Source organism: Poecilia latipinna, unplaced genomic scaffold (genome assembly GCF_001443285.1).
Source record: "Poecilia latipinna isolate Pla-1442-1.1 unplaced genomic scaffold, P_latipinna-1.0 Scaffold843, whole genome shotgun sequence".
NCBI classification, from domain to species: domain Eukaryota; kingdom Metazoa; phylum Chordata; class Actinopteri; order Cyprinodontiformes; family Poeciliidae; genus Poecilia; species Poecilia latipinna.
Genome location: NW_015113459.1, coordinates 261,698 through 275,979, shown reverse-complemented (window position 1 = coordinate 275,979; position 14,282 = coordinate 261,698). Strand labels below are relative to the sequence as shown.

At 38.9% G+C, this 14,282-nt stretch overlaps 2 protein-coding genes across 4 annotated transcripts in view; one reads left to right on the top strand and one right to left on the bottom strand.

Moving 5' to 3' along the window:
- Positions 1-5,703, top strand: part of LOC106956769 (uncharacterized) — a 9,703-nt gene extending 4,000 nt beyond the window's left edge. Inside the window, exons 2-7 of one of the 3 annotated variants that reach the window (XM_015047801.1) lie at positions 827-903; positions 4,279-4,431; positions 4,551-4,689; positions 4,780-4,862; positions 4,972-5,069; positions 5,292-5,703. In XM_015047801.1, the coding sequence (XP_014903287.1) occupies positions 877-903; positions 4,279-4,431; positions 4,551-4,689; positions 4,780-4,862; positions 4,972-5,069; positions 5,292-5,379 (588 nt within the window). In that variant the 5' untranslated portion in view covers positions 827-876 and the 3' untranslated portion in view covers positions 5,380-5,703. Of the gene's footprint in view, positions 1-826; positions 904-1,267; positions 2,070-4,278; positions 4,432-4,550; positions 4,690-4,779; positions 4,863-4,971; positions 5,070-5,291 lie in introns of those variants that run through there. The other 2 variants (XM_015047800.1, XM_015047799.1) reach the window with 2 other exon arrangements.
- Positions 5,704-7,016: 1,313 nt separating this feature from the next.
- rnf208 (ring finger protein 208) lies at positions 7,017-9,162 on the bottom strand. The gene has a single exon (XM_015047803.1). The coding sequence runs from the start codon at positions 8,154-8,156 to the stop codon at positions 7,380-7,382; it is 777 nt and encodes a 258-aa protein (XP_014903289.1). The 5' UTR covers positions 8,157-9,162; the 3' UTR covers positions 7,017-7,379.
- Positions 9,163-14,282: the final 5,120 nt, after the last annotated feature.

Below are 14,282 nucleotides of genomic sequence, written 5' to 3'. Positions count from 1 at the left end.
AAAAATGGGTGATTTTTTTTAGTACATATATAAAACACACAGTCTGTATATATATATATATATATATATATATATATATATATATATATATATATATATTTCACTTCACGGTAATCAGTTTTAAAGGCGGCCGGACAAAAGACAAGCCTCTCTTTCCAGAATATTGTGTGTTTACAAAAAACTTGAAAAACAAAGTATCCTTTTCCTGTTACTTCACAATTACCGTATTTTTTGGACTATTAGCCGCAACTTTATTCCCACCCTTTGAACCACGTAGTGGATTTTTCTTCAACCACCAGGGGGCTCTCTAGCAGGAAGTGAATCATAGGAAGTCAAAATTGGAAATCAAAGAAGAAAGGACTAATTTTAATTTAGAACAAGCACATGCTAGCAGCAGGCACGTCGGAGAAATGTTTTCAAACTCATACCTCCTCATAAATGGAACCAACACGAAGAAGTTCTGCTGCATCCTTGTGGAAAACCGAGAGCGGCGGAGATAACAGTGGCTTATAGCCTGGTGTGGCTTTGTACATTGTACATGTACATTTACAGTTTAAAAAAAAAAAAACTTTGTGGGTGTGGCTTATAGTGAGGCTCGCTCTATCGTCCGGAAAATACTGTATGTGGTATTTTGTGTTTGTCTTTCACACAAGACCCACCGAGAATAAATTAAAGTTTGTGGTTTGTTAAATGATAATGTGTGCAAAAGTTCAAGTGGTCTGAATACTTTTACGAGTTAAAATAGCTTACAAATATGTCCCTCACCGACAGAAACTCGTTTCCTCAATTTAACAATAAAAATCTTTCTTTTTGTTTGCTTCAACAGAATATGAATGAGTCTGTGCGTCGGACCAGAAGACCTAACAAACCTGAGGAATGCCAGTCATGTCAGTGGACAGGAGGGTCAGTTCAGCACATTCCTACAGTTTTTGATAAATCCTGCTTTGTTTACTTTGTAGATTTGACAAAATAGTTTGAACGTTTTCTTTCCCTTTGCATGCGACAACAATGTATCGCCCTGAGAAATGTTTTTAGGAGTCTGTAATGCTGTGTAGCTTTTGAGGTACAGATAAGCAACAGATCTCTCGATTATGCTTTCTGTTTGACGTTAACATTCCTTCTTATAGGCTTCCATAAGTACAAAAACTTCCCAGAGCCCTGCAAACGGGTTGAGGCTTGTTCATGTCGCATTCTTACAGTTGAAGGGATAAATTAGTGTTCAATTATAGAAACACCTGAATTTCCTTCCTTATTTCTAGTGACGGGTAGTAGCAGGTATCTACATGCAGCGATGTTAAGAGGCGTGGTGAAACAACAGAGGTAGGTCACAGGGAATTTTTTTAACCCTACATCACCGCCTCACCTGTGCAGATTTCCTCACTGTGAGCCCTGCTCACTTTCCTTTTGCATTCAGCAACGACTTGAGGGACAAAGCTGGAACCTTTTCAGAGATGAATTTATACAGGAGCTTTAGTAACCTTATGGAGGCTTATGTGTATGAGGAGAGAACTCGTCCGGAGTCCCAGTGGCGTCGGGATAACGCTGATGGGCCTCATGCACCTGTCTCCAACATCGCAGTAAACCCACGCTCAGAATCTGTGGACTCTGGAGTGGAGTCGGCCAGCTGTGAAACACCAAACCCTGCCACAGCTGGTTCTTCGTCAGCAGACAACACTGAGATGGATTTATTCCTCCCACAAAGTGACAATTTCGCTCCTGCTTCAAGGCCTCAGCCACCTGTTCTCTTGTCTACTTCATCTTCGTCGTCGCCTTCCTCGCCAAACCTGCATCTCAGCAGAGCAGAAGAGGCCCCCACAACCTTGAACCTAAAAGAAGAACCAGAACTACAAAAGACTGACTCCAAGAGGTGGAAGCAAGTTTATGAGGTGCTCAGCCAACAGCCTAAAACGTCTTCCCTGCCCAAACAACACGCATCTGAGTTGAAAAGGTGTATAAGGTCTGCGAGTTTTAATTTGAGGAGGAGGTTCGACCCACCTGTCCCCACTGGGCAAATATCAGAAACGGAGAGAAAACCAATTTTATTTGGCTCTGTCGAGCAGATCTCACAGGTACGATTCTTTCAAACTCATGATTCAAACTGTTGTAATCCCTCAGAGTTTAGTTTAAATGCAGGGCAGATTGTGTCACAGTTAAACACAACCTCTTACATTTGTTTGTGGTGTAGTTTCGGGATTACACACTCATCTGTGAATCAGCCTCGTGTACGGTCTTGCATTGCTCAATCTTGAGAATGTTACGGGAAAGTCTTCAGTTGAAACGATTGCAACACCTTTTCACAAAGTCGCTCCTAAACGTAAGGCAAGCATGTTATTACCAATGCAGGACCTCTTTCATGTTCACAACCTTCACAGTCTGTGACGGTGGAATGGATGCAAAACCTGTCTAACTAGGTGGGAGCAGATGTGCGCGCAATGAAAACAAGGCGAAGGAAGCTGAAGAGTTTATTGGGCTTGTCTGAACCAGCAGCCAGAGAAAATCAACTGTGATTTGGAATTTGATTAAGAGTTGACATCAGGCAACATCAGGAAGTTGTGCTGAAACTACTTTTAAATTATTTATATGTTAATATTTCAGTCGTTGGGTGTGTGCTTGCAGAGGTTTCTCTTCTATTGTTGCTGCCTGGCTAAAATAATTGCTCAGCATGAAAAGCAGGAAGATTACAAAGGGTAGTTCTGTCTTTTGTGCTCTTCAGGTGAAGTTATGTCAGTAAACTCAGAAACGTTGTGGATGTTCTATGTGTGTATGACACAGTCAGAGTAAAACAGACATGTTTGAGGTTTTTTTGAGGAACACAGTCAGGTAGTGTGAACCGATAACCGACCTAACTGCGAAAACTTGTCGCTGACAGCCTATGAAAAACAGAGTCTGGAAACCAATATGAATGTCTGCATTCACTGGTTATGTAAAATGGTCCTTTGCACATTATACAAGCAAATAAAACCTGTCCTGACAGATAAAACAGAAGTAAATACAAACAAACTGACAAGTTCATTATGGTTTATTAGATGTTGTCTAATTCATTTTAATTTCATTTAGGAGATAGTGCCAACTCACTTTCTAGACAAACTGGTCCAATTCATATCCTATTATATAATCATCTGCAACAGTGACTTGTTTTGAAGAAGGGAAATTATAGATTTTATTCCTGATTCCTCCTCGATATCTGTTGATGTGTTTTTAGTCAAGGTACTTAACTCCATGATACTTATCTGTCTTTGTATTGGTGTGTGTATGTATGCTTCTGTGTATGGTTCTGTGAATGAGACTCGTAACTATAAAAGCAGTAAGACTGTTCAGTAAAACCAAAGTGATTTATAAATATAAAGCCACTTGAAATCCTGCAGATTAATTTTATGTCAGTAGATTCAGGCTCCAATTAGATGCTGTTCCCTTCAGAATGATTTATATTACAGTGCTGTCAGATTCACTTAATCATTTAATGCCGTTTGGTAAGAGGTTAGCTATCTAACAAAACCCAGGCATTGCCACAGGTAGTTGATCAACAACTTAGTCCAATCCCTTCTCTTGAATGAGGCTGAATCAGTGGTTTGCAAAGACAGTAAGCAAACAAAAACAAAACAGCACAAAACCACTTAGTCAAGGAACCATTATAGAGAAAAAAATCAGAAGAGTTTAAATAGTAAATATTACAATTGGCCTCTAAATGGCTAAGTCTGAGTAGCACAGTTTAACTCTGAATGTCTAAGCCGGCAGTGCTTTCAATTGGAAAGAAAAATACAGAGCAAAACTTGACCACATCCACCTTTTATAGAAAGACAGAAGCTACAATGTGTAAAGCACTTTGAAATGCCTTGCTGCTGAAATGTGCTATACAAATAAAATTTGATTTGATTTTGATTTTACAATAGATTTGAATTATGTTCCTCCAAATTCTCGTTCTGTGGTATGTTGTTTTGTCAGTTTTGCTCACCGCTTGTTCTTTGTCTTTTCTACTGAAAGCTTTCTTAGACTTATGTATACAAATTAGAGCTAAGTGTAATAGCCAAACCGTTTTAGTAATAAAAAAATCTGAAATAGATCCATCAGATTTTGAATTATCCTCCACAGCAAGTTTATCTTATAACTGGTCAGCAAATATATAAATGATTTACTACATAAGTCATCTAAGTGCATCATTTTCTAAAGGTATTTTTCACCCATCTATATGTATACTGACTGTATTTGTATACAGTCAGCTTTCACAAGATCTATAGTTATATTTATACGCTTATTTTTCTTGCGGATTTATTTGTGCAGAGCTCTGGTGTTTTTGAGGGAAAGGAACTCAGTCCTGGTCTGTGCTACTTGGAATGGGTCTGTCAAAAGATGGAGCTGTATGCCAAACATCAAATGCAAAACCAAGCAATGCAGGCAGAGAGAGATACTCAACAGAAACATGAAGAGCAAAAGGTGAGGCGTCCCAGGAATTCATATGACAATCTTGAATCCATAACATGCATTTATTCAGTTCTGTACTTAACATAGCAAGCTACAACTTTATTTTCTTAAAGCCTGTTCTTGTTTTTCAGCATGATGCAGCGGATGCTCAGGAGGACCACCCCCGGCTTGACAACGCACAGGAAACTCCCAGCAAACCTCAGCAGCAAAAAACTCGCCATTTCCGACAGAGATCAGCCTCGGACACAACTTTCTCAAAGATGCATCTAAGTAAGGCATCTTTCGCTTCAGTGGGAATATTGTTGTAAATGTTGTCTGGGAATGAACTGCTGGTTAAATCAGGGTTTGTGTTTGGTGCAGGAAAATTTAACTTAAGCTCCAGAGTGAAGCAACAGAGTACGAGTGATCTACGAGAGATAGAGGAGGAAGACGTCTTGCCGATGGTGAGATATTTGCATAAGCAGCTACTGAAGACAAATGCAGCTAGACTCTGCTTGCAAAGTATTTCATTTTTCTGCTGTGCTGTAACTCAAGCTTTTGGTACCTTTACAGGAATCCATAAAAGAAGAACCGAGCAAGAAAAATATAATCCAGAGGCTAAAACTTGGGTCTTTGAGAAGAGTGGCGTCTGCTGTGTCAGACAGTAGGAGGTGAGACATTAAATCACTGAAACTTTTAAATCGAGGGCTATTGTTCATGAAATGCTGTGAGGAAATCCATCCACAATGATGCAGATATTAAAACAGAAGTTCTGCTTAGAGTACGGCTTTGGCTTATTTATATTTTCATCTCAAGTTTTTATTTTTTATTTTTTCTTTTGCTCGGTATTTCCAGCGCTTGCTGTCAAACTAATGAATGTTTTATCTGTGAAGCACACAGACGCAGTCTTCAGAGAAAATCACAACCCGCCGACGGCTGAGCCAGCTGTTCAGGAGGTCAAGGAAAGTGTCGCCTGATTGAATCAACTGTGTCGGTTTCTATTAGCTTATATTTTGGGGTTTTTAGAGAAAATAGCCTCATCGATGCTGCTTTGTAAATGACTTCCTAACCTTTCATTATTCAGCCAAATAACATGTTTTTTTTATATACGGCGTTTTTGTTTACTTATAAATCAAGTTGAATGCAGTATCTTTTATATTGTTTTTTATATTGTTATTTTCAAAATATAAAAAAATATCTTGTTGCACAGTTATTTTTTACATTCAAAGCTGTGGGATTTAAAGAATAATGGTGTTCATCAATATCAGTCTTTATTCTGTGAAATAAAAATATCTTTTCCCACAACATAAAGTGTTGTATGTATATATTAAATAGGGGGAAAAAATAACTTAAATTGTTAAGCAGACTACTTGTTTTTAGCAATGAGCTAAAAAAAATCCCAGAAATCAAGAGGTGGTTGTGAGAATGCCACAAAATGGCAGTTAGCAGGAAATGTTGGGATATGTACTTTCATTATTTATTTACAGCCTTTGTACTGAGAAGAAACCAAAGAGAATATGCTTAGAAATGACATCCAGGAAGGTTTCCTTATGCATATTCTTGTAGTTAACCATGTATTATACATTGTCCTTAATGTTTTATATTAGAAACAAGTATTATCTCATGAAACATGAGATATTATTAAACATGGCGGCGTTACCTTGCAGTAAAAATGTCCTGGGTTCAAATCTTAGTCTAGAGTTTGAATACTTTCCCTGTTCTGGCATGGATTCTGTCAGGGTACTCCTGCTTCCTCCCAGAGTCCAAAAACAGGTTAGGTTTGTTAGGTTAAAAGCTTCCTCTAATCTGTCGTTAGGTGTGAGGGTGTGCATGCATTGTTGTTTGTTTTGTTTGTCTCTGCGAATGACTAACGACCTGCCCAGGGTGTTCACCATCTCTCGCCCAGTAACTGCTGGCTATGGGCAACTGTCTATCTTTAGTTGCCTGTAGATATTAGCAGGAATTGACAATGAATGGATGGACAATGCCATCTTATTAAACCAAAATAATAAAATGCCTCCAAGGTCGGAGAAGGTTAAAGCACTGGCACAAAAACTCCTGAGGGAGACAACTATTTTCAGTGTCATAAAATCAACCAAAACCATTTGTTTGTCCAAATAAGTCATACTTCCCATTTGACTTTGATTAGAAATAATTTAGGAAAATGTAGATTGAGATTATGTAACACCAATCCTGGCATTAAGTGCAATTATTCAGACATCTGACAAGGAAGCCTCTAAAGTCCCTTTGTAGATTTTCCGGGCGTCTTTCATTGGAAACAAAACCAGAGGAAAACCCAAAACTCGCTGGGAGGAAATTGGCCTTCCGTCCTATGAATGGCTTGGGTTACCTTTGAAGGAGTTGGAAAATTATACAGGTGGTGCGGCATGGTAGGGTTTCCATCCTAGAGCTCATATCTCAGTAAAAGTATCTAAAAAAACAAAGATCTCAGGATAGACGGACTATAGTAGCATATTTAAGTGGCTCTTTATGGATTTACACTTCCTTTAAAAGCCCGTAAAAGTGCATTACTAAAAATATTTCGTAGTTTTGTTCTACAGTTTTCTGCAGTTAATACAGTTCAGAGCACTGAAAACAAAGGCCACTCTGAGATATTATTTTCATTTATTTAATCTTTATTCTCCTAGGTTGGCGGGGGGGGACATACCTCCCCTGGCATTCCCATGTAAAGAGATGTCATGACAAACACATCCAACCAAATGAGACAGTGAATAGTTTTCCAGTCCATACATAAAATACATTTATTTACTTCGTACTGGATCACCAGCATCCATAAGTCCCACACAGTATCCACCTGTGTTATTAAATATAGAGAGATAACATCTATGAAGGGATTTATTTACTGTACATGTGAGAGAGGGGGCTTGGCAGAAAGGGTTTAGCTTATAGATGAAAAGAGTGGTGTTGGTGGGGAGCAGCATCGAGTCTTGTCTGCAGTGTCCTCACCTCCTCCCTCTTGTCTACATGATGCCACAGGAGGACAACGGGTTGGCAATCTGGCAGGTGCAGGCTGACTGGCAGTATTGACGCACAGTCTGGTAGCAGCTGCGGTCGGCCTCCCCGCCCCACTGCACGGGCCCGTTGGGGTCGGAGGGCAAGCGGCTCAGAATGCTGGTGTTGATGGCCAGAGCAGCGAGGCCATAGTCAGTGAACAGCACCGTCTCGCGCCGACACGTGGGGCAGGAGATGAACTTGTACTTGGGACATGATTCATAGAGGATCTGCAGGCACTCCTCACACACCGAATGCAGGCAGGAGAGGATCCGCGGACGCTTCCCCGCAAAGTTGTACGTGTGACCACAGGTGGGGCATTCCAGGGGCTCGCACGGCATGACGGGGCCTGAAGATGAGGATGAGGAAGTGGAGGAAGAAGTGGAGGAGGAACGGAGCACGTATTGGTTGACTATGACGTCCTCCATCTTGTAGTGGAACTGGTGGTAGCAGATTTCATTGGCACTGGTTTTGCGCTGCGCCAGGAAGCTGTGTTCCCTGCGCATCAGTGGGGCCGGAGGAGACACCATTGGCCTGGGAGACGGTGCTATGTCCAGTGTCAGGTCACTGCAGGCCTGGTTGACGATGATTTCACCCTCACCACCGCCATCCCACGCCACTCTTGGAGCTGGGGCATACCGAGGTTGGGTGACTGGAACGGGGCACTCTCTGGGAAACTTCTCCGATTGGATGATCTTGACCGTGTCCATGGGGATGGCCAGAGGCTGACGCCTGAGGCAGGACATTCGCAAGGCTTTGGAGTTCTGAGATAGACGGGCTGTAGCTCTAATCAGCGTTGGACACTCCTTGCTCTTGTACAAGGGGAAGAAGATTAATATCCTCCTTTGAAGTCAGCCATTAGACGGGACATGGGGACGGATGGATGCCTCCATGTTCCCTTCAAAAATCTCCCCTTCAAGGTGCTTCTGTCAGTCTGAGTGTCAATGAATGAAAAACTCAGCCAACAACATGTACCTCAAAGTCTGCAACAGCAAACCTATTACAATATAAATAAACCCATAATTATTGTATATTATTTAACAGTCTAGTTCACAGAACTTGATAAATATTGACTATATGCAGTCAGATTTTTGTGTTTTAACAGTACTTAGGTTGGTGTTCCTGTGCTCTTTCTGATATCTACAAAGTACACAGGAATTGTAAATACTTCAGCACCCAGATGGTCAATACACATACATACACAGCACAGGGTAAGAATTTTTAAATTCACTCAGTATGTTGACTACAGGCAGTTCATAAAGGTCCAGAAGTATTTCCTAGCAGTTTATCCTGTGACTTGCAAAAGAAAACACATTTTTTCCTCACTTAAACAACTATTGAGCTTTATGTTTTTGGCTACGTCAGATGTTGACTTGAGTGTGTAAGAAAGATTGAAAAAAAGAACGAAAGAAGGTCTTTCTGTTTGTCTCTCTGCTGTTGGTCCAGTCTGATCAGAAGAGCTTGTTTGACCCCCTTTCTTGGCTTCTTGATAGCAGTAGGAAGGACGTCTTTTGTGGAGGTGTTGTATAATGCTCCAGAGATGTGTTGGAATGGCTCTTTGAATTTTTCAGAGGTGGGATTGACGAACGTCTTTGTATTTAAACTCTCAGACAGTCGTCATGACTACGCAGAAGGGAAAATAACAGTTTTGCAGATGCCTCTACGGTGTGTTGTTTCCTTTTTCAGTGTGACAGATTCCTTTGGTCCATTTATCTGTGAAAAGTGAAAAGTGACAAAGTGTTAGGTCTAGCTTAAAAAAAAATATATAAAACATTATTGATAAAGTTCTTTAAACCTTTTTGAAAGATGTTATGTTGCAATCCCAAAAATCACTGTATTTTGCATGACCAATAAATCAGTTCATAATTGTGAAGAGGAAGAAAAATAATAAATTAACTTATCACAGAACTAAAATCTAAAAAGTGTGGCATGTATAGGTATTCGGCTCCCTTTCCCATGATTCCTCTAAATAAAATTTTGTTCAATCAATAACTTTCAGAAACCACCATAAAATGTTCCAAGTTTTAACAGCACAAAAAAAAACACAAAAAATGTATAGAAAAGTGTTTGATTTTACAAACATTTCCTTCTTTTTTTAAATTTCAATTCTTGAAGATGAAAGTTTCATAATTATTAAAAATCATGATGATTTTGGAATGGTTTATAGTAGTTTAATATGGTTTATTTTTGATTTTACAACTCACACCTGCTTCTTGATGTTGTACCCACATTGTACCCTGTTTAGAAACCAAAATAGGGTCAATACAGTTCCTAAAAAAAACCCCTTAAAATTCAATTTCATCTTCTCCTGCGCAGCCAATAAAACACATGAGTGATTTCAATTATTTTTTTGCAAAAAGTAAAAAAAAAATAAAAATAAATGCTTTAAAAAAGGAAATATTTTGTTTTTAATAATCTGTATTACGCTTGGGAATCTCTATTCTTGGCTTGATAGCTCCAAGATTTATAGATTTTGAAGTATCGTTACCTAAGTTTGTTAGGATCTGTGTAGTTTCTGTCTGTCTAGTCCTGTTTTTCCCCTGAGTCTGTCTCGATTGATCCCAGCTGTGTGTCGTTCCTGTGATTACCCTCCCAGTGTATTTAGTCCCACCTGTTGTCAGTGTTCTTTGTCGGATCGTCGTCGTGTCTCGTCGTGTCTCACGTCTGTGTCTGTTCCTGTGCTGCCTGTGATTTTCTGTTGTCCCTCCTGGTTCATCATTAAATTATCTCTTATCATGACTACCTGGGATTCCCGGCGTCTCTCTCACCACCTCCAACAACCACTCACCATAACAAAGTTAGTCCAGAAGCCACAAAACAACACTGAAGACAACGCTGTTCCACACTCCACAAAAGATACATCACACTAATAATCAGACCTGAAAGTTTTCAGGCATATTCAAGATGAATAATTTGTAATCAAGGCTCAAGTCTAGAAAGTTTCGTTTGAAAAAGTACAGAATCTTTCAATAAGAACTATGCATGACAGGGGCAGACATCACTGGACGTCTTGTTTTTTTCTTATCTTCCTTCTACTTTAAAATTATGTCCAATTTTGTGTTGGTTTAGCTCATGAAATCCACATGAGCTAAACATGACATGTCAAAATGTGAATATGATTTTACAAGCAACTGTAGATGCATCAAATTTCCTGTTTGACTGAACTTCTTTGTTTTATCGCCTCATGCTGTAGGTGTCCAGCAACATTTAATTAACTAGGGGAAAAGCTTTTGTCCCATTTCCTGTTCCATCTTGGCCTCTGCTCAGCTTTGCCTCTTCAAATATGAGAGATAATAACCATGTAGCTCAATCTGGGAGGCGCGTCACAGGGAGCGTGCCTTTCTATTGACAAAGCGCATAACATTAATTTGCTGCCAAGTCTGAAGATTACAATCACAAACTGCCCAGGGATGAGCTGAAGCAGCTTTAAAGGGTAATTACTTTGTGTATTTCCTTGTTCTGTCAACAAAACGGAAACAAGTAGAGTGAAAACAAAACACATTTTCCTACGATGAAATGTCTAATGACTCTCCTAAGCAAGGCATACCAAGTTTTATGAAAATAAAAAATAGATAATTTAGCTATTTAATCTGACTTTCTAGGGTGAATTATAAAGCAGTGCTTCACCTTCTGCCTGAAAGGAGTTTCTTGCACAAGACAGACAAAGTTTGTCACATATCCATTAAAGAACTGGCTACCTCAGCATACAACCTCACAAATTAACCAGAAAACAAAATCTTTAAATTCTTCTGCTATATATACACTACATTTCTCAGTTTGGGTTTAATAAACTTTTAAATAAATTGGATTTCAGAGATTTTCTTACTCTTGAAAACATTTTGGTCTATTAATGTTTTGATCCTTTAGAAACCCATGATGAAAAACCGTATATATTTTATTGAACGAGTCATTAACTAGAATTTTTTTTTTTCTTTTTTGGGGGGGTTAAGAACAAATTGGTAGATTGTAATATTATATTATAGTCATTTGAAAAATCAGCAGTGTTGTTGTTTGTCGAAGTGTAGAATGAGCGCTAGACTACTAAAGAAAATGTTAGATATGGGTTTACAATATGCTCCATTTCATCTGCTTGTGTTGAATTAGTACATGGAACAGCAGCTTCGATATGTTGAGAAGAAACAGTCCCAGGGCATATAAATATAAGAAGCCATTTTTTTTTGTTTCTCTTTACCTCTCATTTCTTTGACCACAAAGAAAGAGATTGAATTTTATTCATTATTTTGTATTTAAAAGTGTAATTCACATGTCCATTTATTGTTCTTGCTTGTCTCTACTGAGAAATTTCAGGAACTAAAACATGATTACGAACACAGACATTTACCTTTTTTCTTATTATTCTAATAAGCAAGGTCTGTGAAGATGCAGTTGGTGTATTTTTCCACACTGTGTTGAAAGGGCAGGTAATTGTGACATAGTTGTGGTTATGCACTTGCATTTCTTCCTGTTTGTTGACAACACCCAGCCATCTCATACAAACTGCTCCGGTTGTGTTTCTGACATGCGTGGGAAGAGGTCACAATCTGTGCGGAGGGTTTGTGTCATACTCTGAGTGGGCAAGTGAAAAAAATAACCAACGTTCAGATGAACATTTTCGACATGACCAAAACAATAACTGCCGGATAGCGAATGGCACGATTCCCATTCTGTGCTCGGCTGTCGACAGTGATGATTCATTGTGTGGAAAAAAAAGAAAAGAGAAACGCACCGAGCAGAGGAGGTAACCTACATAGTGACGAAGAGAGACGGAGAGAAAAAAAAAAGAAGAGATGAAAACCAGCGCAGGTCCTGCCGTCTATTTATGGTTTGTTTAGCTGTGCACTTCTCTGTGGTTTCCTGCCCCCAACCTTTGCTGAAAAGTCACACGGACTGAGAAAGATGTCCCTTTTCTCAGCAGACGGAAGTGCTTTGTGATGAAGTAAGCCACATTTGACAACTTCTCCTTTCCCCCTCCCATTTCTTCATTAATTTGTAGACATATTTGTTCACTCGGGCATAAACCGCTGTTTGCAAGCTCCGCTCAGAATTTTACCAATCACTCGAGCTCACAAAATGCACCCAAGCAGCAGTGCAGGCGCTGCAACACTTCCCCCAAAATAGCCCGTTTCCCTCTCATCCTCTGGTGCACACCGTGTGCAGGGCACACAGAGGAAGCTTTCATGCACATTTCATGAGGCTGGGCAGAATAACTAAGCATGTAGCATGGCTTTTCTGTGGCTTTACCATCTTGTATGTGTTCAGGATGACGGTAAAGTCATGCAGTACAAGTGAAGTTGTGTTTTTTAAATTATAAATAAAACATGTGATGTCTAGGAGAGATGCATTGATCAGTTTTTTTTTAATCAGATTGTTTACTGACTGGAGTTGATCAATGAAAAACTGGCCAATTCATGAATCACTCACAGGAAAAATTTTATTGGCATTTAACAACACTTAAACCATTTTGGCATTAAAGACAGGAAAACTCCTTTATGAGGTTTGATTCCTTTTCAAATTTGAAGCTTTGACTATATCCATAGATTTATAAGACCTTATACGCATCTTAAGTGTGACCATATCCTGTTTAGATTAAGTGCTTCTCTTTGTGTCTGAATTTCCATTTTACTTTAATAAAATCTGTACTAAAACCAGATGCTGGATAAAATTTGAGGTCAATTATCACATGCTAAGAAATACATGCAGTGGCGTCCAGGTTGTCATGTGGGTGTTAATTTGGCACAAAAGTCCCACCTTCAAGATGGAGAAAACAGATCCGCCCACCGGACAAGAAAAACTCAGGATCAGATTTACAAACACAAGTGAGAGTTAAAGGCCCTCACATTGTTTTAAAAACCCAAAAGTTAATAATCAAATATTCACTCAGGATGCTCAGGAAACCATTCAGTTTAAAACAGCCGCACCCCATAAGAGCAAAGGGATTTGAAACATGGGTGTTGATGTTATTGATGAGTATAAAAGAATTTGTAAAAGTGAAAAACACCCAGAAATCTGAACTAAATTAAGAATTGGGATTTTTTTTTTTTTCAATTGGGTTGCAGGAATCAAAACTATGTGGCTGTTTTTGGCCTCCTGTTTTCATTATGTCTGACTGATTATAGCTGTTTTGATCTTCTCTATTTAAAAATAGTATTAGAAAATATAAGAACAGCAACAAAATGATTAACTTAGAACAAAGACAGCATGACCATGCGACTGACATTTTAACTTTCACCATTTCACATTAGCGATTGGAATCAACAGCATTACTAAAATGGCAGTCTTCCCTGTTTTTCCCCTACTAAACTCTGAAGTATTTAAAAAAAAACAGTCCAAATCTAGCATGTTTCTCAGCAGGAATTAAAACCTCAAAATTCTAATTTATAACACAATCTTTTTTGCATTTGATGTAGTCTTCCTGCTGAAGGCTTAGCTTTTTCTTACACCCTGAATAAATCTGCAATCTCTTCTCACAGTCTGAGATCTTCCAGTCTGAAGAGTTGTTGTTGATTCCTCAATGACATCTTAAGACCAGAGGTGATAAATCTTTTAGAGTTGTGGCCCTTAGATTGTGGATTGGTTTGCCTTCATCTTTGCAATGTCTTCATTCAGTTGAGACTTTTAAGAACCACTTGAAAACTCATTTATCCTGACTTTTGATTAGTTTTTTCTTCTTTTTTTTGCTGTATAATGTCATATGTATTCTGATTAATATTCTTTATTTTGAGTTTTCATCTTTTATTTGTTTTCATTTTGAACCACCTGTGAAAGGAGCTGTGTAGAAAAACAAATTTACTTAATTAGGAATATCTCCAAGTCTTAAAAGAACACCTTCCTATGAGAGGCCCCATAGGCCAAAACCTACAAACTCTCTCACA